The sequence below is a fragment of the Struthio camelus genome, chromosome 2 (assembly GCF_040807025.1).
Source record: "Struthio camelus isolate bStrCam1 chromosome 2, bStrCam1.hap1, whole genome shotgun sequence".
Classification (NCBI taxonomy): domain Eukaryota; kingdom Metazoa; phylum Chordata; class Aves; order Struthioniformes; family Struthionidae; genus Struthio; species Struthio camelus.
The window spans coordinates 94,572,060-94,583,258 of NC_090943.1; the positions used below are offsets into that span (position 1 = coordinate 94,572,060).

At 46.3% G+C, this 11,199-nt stretch overlaps 1 protein-coding gene across 1 annotated transcript in view; it reads right to left on the reverse strand.

Annotated features, from left to right (window-relative positions):
- Nucleotides 1–10,727, reverse strand: part of SCGN (secretagogin, EF-hand calcium binding protein) — a 33,617-nt gene extending 22,890 nt beyond the window's left edge. The window contains exons 1-2 of the mRNA XM_068931642.1: nt 10,607–10,727; nt 9,090–9,160 (exon numbers count right to left, since the gene is read on the reverse strand). Coding sequence (XP_068787743.1) covers nt 9,090–9,160; nt 10,607–10,679 — 144 coding nt within the window. The 5' untranslated portion in view covers nt 10,680–10,727. The remainder of the gene's footprint in view (nt 1–9,089; nt 9,161–10,606) is intronic.
- Nucleotides 10,728–11,199: the final 472 nt, after the last annotated feature.

Sequence of the window (11,199 nt, forward strand, 5' to 3'; positions counted from 1 at the left end):
AATGACGAAACTAATTTCCAGCTGCTATTAAACGGGGCTGTTGCAGAGCTTTTGCTCTGGAAGGGCTGCCATGGCCAGCGATGGAGTTGCAGAGAAACACTAGGATGTCACAGATGAGGTAATCAAAAACAACAACAACAACGAGCTGTAAAATAAAGCTTCTGGTTTAAAAATGGGCTACGCTCATTAAACTAAGGCCCATCTCTGCTCCCCCTTTGTCACCAACCTTAGATGTGACTGATATTCTCCAAAAAGGCCTTAATTTTCTGCTGATGATAATAGAAGATATCTATAGGTGGATGGATAGACAGATAGTATGGCTGATCATTTCTGATATGACCCCACTGGGCTGCACAGTGGCACTCACCTGCAACTGTGGGGCCCCTGAGGATGAGAGACAGCCGTGGGAGGGAGCCTGCTCCTGGCTTGCAGGCATGACCCTCACAGCGAGCAGCACAGCCCTGGGCACCTCATGGTAATTCATTAAATTCGGGCGAGTGGGGCGGAGGGAGGGTGGGATGGAGGAGGAGCGCCGCCGTTAAACAAGCACGTACGGTTTTCTTTCACCTCCGCTTTATAACTCTTCCCTGTGCTATTTTAATTGCCTTCTGCCTTCACCTTGAAGCTGTGAGACACTTCCCAGGCATTAGGCAAGCCCACCGGTTGCTCACTTCAATAGGCTTGCGGAGTACTCTGGAATTATCCTCCTCCATGCCCAGTAGGGTAAGTTATTTCCGAAACTATAATCATAGCTGATATCTGAAAAATGCACTGTGGAATTCAGACGAGTCATTTGTTAAGAAAGCTTATTGCTCAACTTTGTGTCAGCTTTTAACAACTCCTTCATTGAATTTTGGGTGGCAGGAACATTGTTATCTACATAAAAATAGGACTATCCTTTTTGTTTTCAACTGGCTCAGACTATGAGATGCATCAAGTAAATACCCAAAGTGTGGAACCTCCAAGAGGTTTTAGTCCAAGAGATTGCACGCTAGTGGATTTTTCAGACTGGCCAGTCTATCACTGTGCGTAAATAGTCTGTTTATGGAATACAAAAGGTAACTGCATCTGCTAAAAACAGACTTCTACTTCCAAAGACTAAAAGCAAAGTAAAAGATACTGCACAAACAGGCTTTTCCACGATAAGCACTCAGGGTAGATTGTTTTTATATTACGAATTTTTACATTACCTATGATACAGCTTCTCATTTTAGGGCTGCTTGGTTTCAAAGGTGAACTGTACATTTACAAAAAAACAAACCGGCGAATGAAGAAAAGAAAACCCCAGCCCCCAGGTAAGCCATGCTTCGTGTGGCAAAAGGCTGGAGCTGCCTTCCCTCCCTTGAAGGAACGGAGGCCGATTCTCCAGCTTGTTTAGATTTTGTCTGCTTACGGTTCTCTCTCCGCATCGGGGCCGCGCTGCGGCCGCAGGGAGGCAGCGATCCCGGGAGCCTCGTGAATGGCTCCCCGGGGGCTTCACGCCTGGAGAAGGGCATGTTTCAGAAACATGGAGAGAAAAGCATTTACAAGACACTGTCCGCTTATTATTCTCGGACTTACAGAACTGACATCAGATTTTACTAGTGAAAATGGTGGCACTGTCATTATCTGTACCAATGTAGTGTCTTAGGGACCCTGACCAGGAGCCGAGACCCCAACTGGGACTCAGAGCCCCTCAGGGACAGAGACAGACAGCAGGTAAAGCCAGTCAGAAGGAAAATAGAGAGGCAACGTGGGGACTAATATCAATAATTTCACGCTTTAAAAACCTTGTAGGTATAGCAACTAATTACTGTCACGTAAGTGTCTTAAGCAGATTGTTTTTCCAACAGTGTCGGCGGTTTGTACAGACAAGTTGCAGATATTCCTAAAAGGGAGAAAATAACTTACACTAAGGGAAGAAAGCAGGGACGTAGGAGAGCAGGAAGGAGAGCCCGCCAGACAGGCGTGCACAGGAATATATGACATTTACACAGAAAAGCACGTGCTGCTCGGAGCGTTGTGGCCACCGGCCTCCCTGGAAAGTTGTTTTTTTCCTTCCTTATGCTGTAATTAACTCACTTTTCAACTAAAGGTTGAGGCAAGCGGGAAAGACTAAGCCAAACACGCTCTACTTTCAAACGCCTCAGGCTTACGCACCATTTGTTCAAGTCCTGTGATTTCTAGGGGGAGCAGTAAAAAATACAGTAGTGAGGATACTCTGCAAAGCAACCACATCAACAGCATGATACAAATTCGTGCCGATTGTCTCTGCAAGCTGGGAAAGGGGCAAATGGTACAGCAGAGAGTGAAGAGCTGCAGCTAAATACAGCCAGTTTCGTAAGAGCTGGTGCTGCTTCACTGCACGTTGTCTGGAGTAAAACCACGAGCCAGGGCTGCGCGAGCGTGTCCATTTTAAACCACAACCCCCTGTTTCAAAAGTTTGCAAAACTTTCTGAAGTGCTCACTGTTTAGGCTAAAATTTAGCACACCTGATACCTGCTCAGTGAAAATTTTCCTCTCGTGCAAGTTTAAGCTCGTGCTGTTGCCTCCTTTCTCGCAGTTGTCTGTACGGGGAGCCCTTTCACAGCAAGCAGGCCGTCAGTTCTCATTTTCCCTGCTGCCTGCATGTCTGTGAGTTTCTGAGGGAGAATTGTATCAAGTGGTAATAGCCGTAATTGACAGAGGAGCACAATTTCCCCTTAATTACTTAATTACTCCTTAAGGCAGACACAACTATAGAGATGCTGATGTTCAGCATCAACCAACACGGTGTAATGAAGAGGACTTTCCCATAACAGGCAGGAAAACGTACTTGAACTAAGACCTGCTTCCAGTTTTACTAAGATTTGGGCTGAGGAAGAGCATGGCTGTTGGGAAAGCAATGCCATTTTAGGTTTCTTCATGTGAATTATGAAACTTAGCTGCCCTGGTCCTCATAGGCTGGATGGCACATGGTTGTTGCCCATTCTCACTGTCCAGCCAAGGAAGAAATCCTTGCTACACGCAGTGAGGAGGAGGCCACATCATTTTTATTTTTCCACATAAATATAGCACAAACAGCATGTAAAATATTGCTGTGACTTTGCTTCTATACATTACAGGGTTAAGAAGAAATTTTCTTACTGTGGATGTTCTTCCGCACAGTTTTGAGGAGAAAAGCTTCTATAATGCAAGTTGCCCTAACAAATTAATTTTCCGCTTTCTCCTTTGTGTCCAGTCTTCATCCTTCCTTTTGTGAAAACCCTTTAGAAGTATTTAGCATCACAAAGGTAATCTGGATTTTAATACTGTTTGTAATAATGCAAAGGGCATGTTTACATTTTTTAATCTGCACAGCATTTAATTTCTTTGTCATGGCTGGTTATGACTCTTTGAAAAGTGGCTGTAATCTGTCTTCTTTGTTAACCCATTCATTTTGTATTTCTGCACTCTTTCCTCACTCTTTCTTATTAATTTTTTCCTCCTTAAGGGATCTATGTGCCTGGCAGCAGTTTGCCTTGATGAAAACACAACCATGATTTGTTTTGGTAAAAAAGAACCCAAATGTGTGAAGCACTGCAGGGATCTTACTACTTCATGACAGGGGAAGTACCAATTAAGTCTTGCTGATCAAGACAGTCTCGTCATAAAATGATCTTTTTTTCCTTCTTGATCTAATTTTTGGAATCAATTGTCTCTCTATGTATTTTAAAATGTCTAAAGAGCAAGAAGAAAACTAAATTCAAGTCACTGTTATAGCCTGTTTCCTGAAAAAAAAATGAAGCCGATCTGAAAATGCTGGCTCGAACACACGTTTCTACAAACAACATTTCAGCCAAATTTGATAGAAGGGCAAAGGGTCTCAGAGATATCAAGTTCCTACAAGATCAGGGAAAATAAATGGTGTCTGCCAAAAACGCTAGTTGGAAAACAAACTTGACAATTACTACCATGCCAAAAGCCACATAGTACAGAAAGGACGCCAGCAAAGATCAGACGAGGGATCAGTAACATACACTTTGACCTTAGAAGAAGAACTTTTTTTTCCTTCAAAAACTGTAGTGTTGAAAAGAAATCACACTAGGGGTTTCATTTCGCCTATGGAACTGCACAGCAGACCACTCTGCCTGCATTAACACGTGATTTCACCCTGCAGCTACTGGGCCAGCTTCTCCTTTGGGCCAATGTTGATTATTTAACTGCAGTGCTATCGCTTGAGAATTTGGCTCTGTATTTCAATAAAGACTGCATGCTATTAAAGATGAGCACTTCCTCTGTCATGCCTTTTAGCTCTCCTCAACACTTATGTGGGAAACATCTTTTCATGTAGAAGACATCAGCCTCAAACAAAGCTTATTACAGCCTTCCATGTGCTTTCATGTTTTTGTGCTTAGGCTTTGGACAGATTCTTCATTCTGTCCTTTCCTCTAGGCTGAAAGTTTTTTTGCATGCCTTTGGGTATGGAAAATACATAATTGTTTTCTGTTTTTCCCACAGCTGTGCTGCAACTGCCTTTATAGATGCCTCCAGGTGCTTACAGACAGAGTCTTGCCGTAACATGCAGGAACAGGAAAAGGAATAGGTCAAAATCATCAAAGTTGACAAAACCAGGTCTAAGAAATAAATATATTTGGGCAATAATCACAATCAACTCGGGGTTTAGATTTCTGGTTTAGTCTAGAGGAGGATGCAAACTGAATGCTTTCTGCTAAGGGTCTTCTCAGTCTTACCTGCTGGGGACCTGCTGGTCACCAGAGGCCTGGTCTGTGATCCTGGGTCTCTCCGGATAGTTATATGGAGGGGTTGTGCTAGACAGGCGTGGGAAGTCTGCGTTGGATGGCTCTGTGCCTGGGTGGTATTTTGGACATTAAATGTAGCTGGCTATTGCATTGCTGACCATACTGTCTGACCACTAAGTTAAAAACATGATTTAGACAGACAAGGCATTGTACAAGGCAAGAATGAAATTCTTGGCTGCAGCAAGAGTAGCTGGGGGCTGCTCATCTTCTTAGAAAGTGAAAAGCAAGGACAAAACCTTTATAGCTATTCTGAGTGAGTCCTGAAGATCAACATGAGCCCCTTCCAGTCATACCTATCAGGGGCGTTTGGGGGCCAGGGGGGGGGTTATAACAAGACTAGTAATCCATTTTGCCTGAATACACTTTCAAAGATTATCACACAGGGCCTCTTACGCACCTGCATTTAGGTAAGAGCAGCAAACTTTAATCTGAAAGGTCTTCTGTTCCTAAATCTCTGCCTAATTTTAGTTTAATTTAGTATAATTTAACTGAAGTGAAATACCTTTCTGTAAAAGAACCCTGCAAACATAATGGTAATGTGCATTTCCTCTTGTATCTCTCCAGATTTCATTGATTTCACAGAAGTTGTCAGCAAAAGACAAATCTGAAATTTATAGCCATTCATATATAAATCTCTTCTTGCCTAATTATTACAAGAATGTACATAAAGCTTCATTAAAACTAAAGCAAAGAGCAAGGAATCGCTATATGATCTCTACACAGAAAGAAAGATATACATTGATATAAGAGAGAAATTTAGGGGTTATGTTTTCCTGATCCTGTAAAATTACTGCATTAGTGTTGAAGTTAAAGTCTTTTTCACTAAGTTTTCACCCAAAAGCCCCGGTATAACAGCTTTTAGAAATGATATATACACAGATAGATGTCTGCGATGTAAAAGAGAAAGGGTTGTGAGGAAGCGGGAGAACAGAGCACAGGCAGCATGCAGTGCCCATGCGGCAGCTGGCAGCTAAAGCGGTTGGAGAGAAGCCGTGGGAGTAATGAGGGCAGATGTATAATGAGAGACAGCAATTCACAAATTGATGCTCGTACTGGGCTGAATTATCCCCGATTCTCTGTCTTCACGCCAGACAAAAACAAACCACTTTACATTAGCTCGTCCAGCTGATGGAAAATTGATATGAACTTCAAGTCCATCAGTGTCATAAATCCAAAATATTTCACTAAAGCCTTGTGTGTGCGTAACACACATCTGGAAATCGTAGGCCTTTTGTTAAAACTGCCCACCGCTAGGGGAGGAGAGAAAGATTGCACAATCTGGGATTTGGCTCAGCTTATTATAAAGTTGAAAGGCATAGGCACGCTCCAGGTGTTCCTCTGTTTCAGAGTTTCCCCTTCACCCTCAAATTCCTGATGGCTCAGTAGAAGAGGCTGAATTCGCCTCCCTTGGTGGATGACATTCCAAGTTTCCTCCCTTGCCCAGACCCATCACTGAGAAACCTGGTTCTCAGATCGCCGGGGTGCGCCGTTTTGCATTGTTTTCCCAGCTGCTCTGATCCCCTGGCATTTAGTGTCAGCTGAGGATGCGACAGAGTAGCTGGGAAGAAAAACAGAGCTGAAGACTACAGTGGTCATTAAGGGAAAATAACAGCTTAGAGAGCACAGGCTGAAAAAATATAATTATGAAACTATTCACTAGTCAAGCAGAGACAACTTTCAGAGCGGATAACATTATTTATCACTTGTATAGCACTTTAGACATAGTTACTAATTAATCCTTGCAATACATCTGGAAGCTATGTCAGTATATATTACTGTCTCTCCCTTTCACTGGGCAAGGAAACAGAGAGTTGAAGAGCGTAAAGAAAGAATGAATGTCAAAGCTACCGTTAAAACCCAGAGATGCTCATTCCCAGCTCTGTGCTCCTATCACTAATGCCGTTACCTTTCCACAGAAGAGTGAAAAACAGCGCAGTTTATCCCTCACGCAACAGCCACAAATACGACACAAAATAAGGCACATGACAAAGAGAAAAATGGCTGTTGCTACACCTGCTCATTGTACAAAGGTAACAGAGACCTTTGCTTTATCTAATGCCACAGGTGAGCCTCATACCTAGGAGACAGATAAGAACAAGCCCAGGTGCTGAGCTGATCACACCCAAGGGATGGGGTCTACTCTCAGTCTCACAGGACACTGCTCACCCTCGTTTTTGTGCCTCTGTGGGAAAATACACTTGAGGGAGAGCAGGCCGTCGAGACTGGCTGCTCGGACTCCTGCCTGCTGGCTGCGAGACCATTTCGCCCCTAAACCGCAGTGAGGACTGAAAACACACTACCGAGCAAGACAACACAGGATCCTATTACTCGAGAGCCTATTTCAGCACCTGTAGCGATTAGTGAACGCGTTACTCCTGAATTAGTCTAGTTCTTCCATAGAAGAGAGTGAGAAAGTTGGCTCTTTCTTAATTCCGCTTGTGTTAAGCTTCTCCTTTTAATGATGAAACTTAGATGGCAGTGGAAACGAATGAGAGGAAAGCTAGTTGCACGTGCTGGTTTAAACTGTGTTAATGTGAGCAGTGACTTTTGGCAACCACTTAAGCTGTTTGTTGTTGATTTCGCAAAGTGAAATAGTTCAGTATTAGAGCACCCTAATTTTGCATGTGTCTATGTGTTGATACTCGACACTGCATAATAGAGTTTATGTTGACCTCAACAGGACTACAAAAAATTGCTGTAAAACACCAGGTTTGCAACTCAGCTGGTGTAGTACGCTGTCTCCAAAATGCTCGTTTGCGAGAAGAGCAAGAAAGGGGCAGCTACAGACTAGCATGGGGCTGCAGAAGGCTCCTCCTGAGCGCTGACTGTGAGGAGGCTGCGTGCAGTTTGAGATCTGTTTGATATTTAACACGCTAAACTTCAGCATTATCACTAACTATGGTAACTCTAGACATCCCCGCTTGGAGGCCCTTGGCTTCAGCGAGCTGCTGCCGCGCTGAGCTCTGCCGCTTGGTTGCACATAGTGTGAAATAACCTCTCCTCAAATATTTTGCATTTGCAGTCATTCAGCTCATTCAAGTGTACTTTGCACTGGTGTTTCAAGACCAAGAGACTAGCAGCTCCCAATTTCATCTTTTTTCCAAGGCAAATGATTACAGGCTTTTCAGTTTCTCCTCAGATCAGTTTTTCCATGTCTCTAATGAGTCTTAGTGCTTACCTTTGAATCTCTTTTTTTTTTACTTTAAATTTTTTTATCTGCCTAGCCGTTCATCTGTCTATCCATGCTCCAGAAACTGCCAACATTGCAGACAAAAATTACTTGTGCATTAAACAAAAACTTGCTTGACAAATGATTCATAACATCTTTTCTAGTATAGCCCCAAGGATCCAAAGTAATTGGCTTCTAAGTATAATTCTTAATTTTCCCTTAATATTTATGAATTTGCTTGTGATTTTTATTGGCTATCTTTTTCCTTTTTGTTAATTACTTTTTGCTTAATGGAATTTTTTCCTGGTTTTTGGCACGCGTATCCAACCGCTCAGAAGAAGCTTACTCCTTTTCTCTCAATAATCGACCATACGCTGCACAGTGAAAACAAAGACTGTTATCAAAACATATTCATCATACTTTTGAACAGACCACCTGAGTGGCTCTGCTTAACTTGGAGTGACAGTCAAAGGCAAGGTACAAGTTGGAGAGGAGGAAACCAGCCCCTGCAAATGGTTGTGCGACTCCTACTAGAGCTGAGACCTAGTGAGTAAAAGAGGAGAAATACTGCCAAAATGACGAAAGAGAACAGGAAGAGAAACCAAAAGCCACACTTGGCACCCAGAGCTTGACCTTACGACCAACGGAAGTGATTTCTGTTTGGCTTCTAGCCACTTTCAGGGACACAGGCATGCTTCATCTTCATTAGCACTATTTAAAATTAATGGCAGACTATCTGGTAAAAACCGACCTCAGAAATAAACCTATCGTGGTAACAAAACTAACCAGCGCTTGCTTGAATAAAACATAACTGCTCTGCGCTGCCTTGCCCTGCCAGACTGTGTATCGGGGCTTTTCTTCTTGTTTATGTTCACTGGCACTGAATGACTTTCTCTATTTGCTTCCAGCCAGCATCTTAAACTTGGGTCAACTACAGTCTCATGGCAAAAACAGATATTGGACTGAAAATAAATGATTAAACTTCTAATGTTATCCCACCTTTTATCAAACCTTAAAAGCCACCTTGTTGCTAAGAGGAAAGCTCTTTACCTCAGGCATTGCTAAGGAAGCCAGCAATCAGAGTGCAATAAATACAAAAATCTCTAAACATAATGACCTTTTTATTGGGAGTTGATGTACAGCTGCAGCACGGTACTTACTTCTGGTTCCAGTTTCTCCAGGAGATGATGAAAAAAATTGTCAAGTTCCTTCCCTTCTATGTAACCATTATCTAAATGGAAATTAAAAAAAAAAATTAAAGACCAGGTGTTACTGGCTGAGCTCTGCTAACCACAGGGCGCACAGGGCATAGGGTGGCCCGGGCCTCGGTGGGACACGTGGCAGGGGTCACGACTGGCAGTCCAGCCTGCCCGCAGGGCTGCTGCTTAGGAGACTGCACACCTAATTGAATCAGTTCACGTCTATTTAAGCAGCACACACAGCGCTGTGGGCTCCCTTAGAAGTTTTCCTTATGGAAAACTTTTCGTCGGAAAAAAAAAAAGAAAAAGAAACAGAGACCATAAGAGGTAGCAGCAGGCAGAATGTGGAGGTGATGACAGGGGCAAAAACTCTAGAGGAAAAAGGGAGATTTTCAGCCCTACTTTTTGGGCATGGGGGAGGGAGGAAGGGAGGAGACTCCGTGAAACTTGCTGGGACCCCACAGCCCCACAGGGAGTGAAGCATGAACACGCAGGTGGGCACCCACCCATGTGGATGACCCACACAGGCACCCCCCCTCCATGTGAGCATGCCCCCCAACCTGGCACCCACCCATATGGGCACCTCCCCCAATGCAGCACCCACATAAATGGGCACCCCCACACTGCACCCACATTGGCTCCCACCCACCCAGGCACCCACCCACGTGGTTGCCCCAATGGGTATCCACGCCCTTGGGCACCCCCATGGCCACCCTTCCACAAGGGTGCCCACTGGGGCACTCACATGGGTACCCCAGTGGGTACACACCCCCTGGGACACCCCCACAGGCACCTCCCCCACACATGCACCCACACAAGTAACCCCCCACATGTTTACCCCAATGTACCCACCTCCATGAGCATCCCAAAAGGTACCAACCCACAGGGGCACCCCCATGGGTACCCAGCCCCATGGGCAACCCTATGGGCACCCTCCCACATGGGCATCCACCAGGGCACCCATGCATGTACCCCAATGTGTACATACCCCCATGGGGACCCACCCCACACGCAGATAGCTCGATGATTACCCACCCAAATGGCTACCCCAATGGGTACCCACCCCCATAGGCACTCCCATGGGTACCCTCCAACATAGGCATCCACGGGGGGCACCCACGCATGTACCCCAATGGGTACCCACCTCCATGGGCTCCCCAGCAGGTACCCACTCACACAAATACCTCAATGATTACCCCATAGGCACCCCCCACAGGGGAACCCCAAAAGGTCCCTACCCCCACGGGCACCCACATAGATACCCCAATAGGTTTCTACCCGCAGGGGCACCCCCCCCCCCATGGATACCCACCCCCATAGGCACTCCTTTGGGCACCCTCCAATACAGACACCCACGGGGGGCACCCACGCGAGGACTCCAATGGGGTTTCCCCTCCCCTTACCCAGAGCACCCCAGTGGGTACCGCCCCCATAGGCACCCTGCCCCATGGGCACCCCCACTCGGTGGCCCCACTTGCCGTCGGCGTCGCAGCGCCGCCAGGCGTCGAGGAAGGCGGCGGCGTCGAGGCGCCCCGCCGCGCCGCTGTCCATGGTGCTGCCGCCCGGCCCCGCGCAGCCCCGGCGGCGGCTCCTCCGCCCGCCGCCCCGGCCCCGGCCCCGGCTTTGAGCGCGGCGGCCCCGCCCCGGGGGCGGCCCCGGCCCCGGCCCCGGCCCCGGCTGCCTCGGGGCCGCCCGTCACCCGCCCTGGGAGCGGGGCGCCCCGCGCGGAGGGAGGGGACCACGCAAGCGCCCGCCGACTGCCAGATCCTCGTAGACAGCCGTGAAAAGTTGCGGAGCTCCCGCCCCCCGCCCAGTGAAGGCTGAAATACTTGCTGCAAATTCCTCGGAGGATTTAAAAAAAAAAAAAAAGCGGCTTTTAGGGGGGAGAAAAAAAAAAACTGGAGGTGAAAAGGATGGCTAAAATTTGTAGCTCTCCTCCTCGATTTATGAAACGGAAGGAACAGCACGAAGCAGGCAGTTCCCACCTTCTCCTTGCCCAGTAGCGGTCGAGATGGTTTCTCACCCAGGAATGATGGTCCGCAAGATGAAAACGCCTGGAAATCTTAATGCC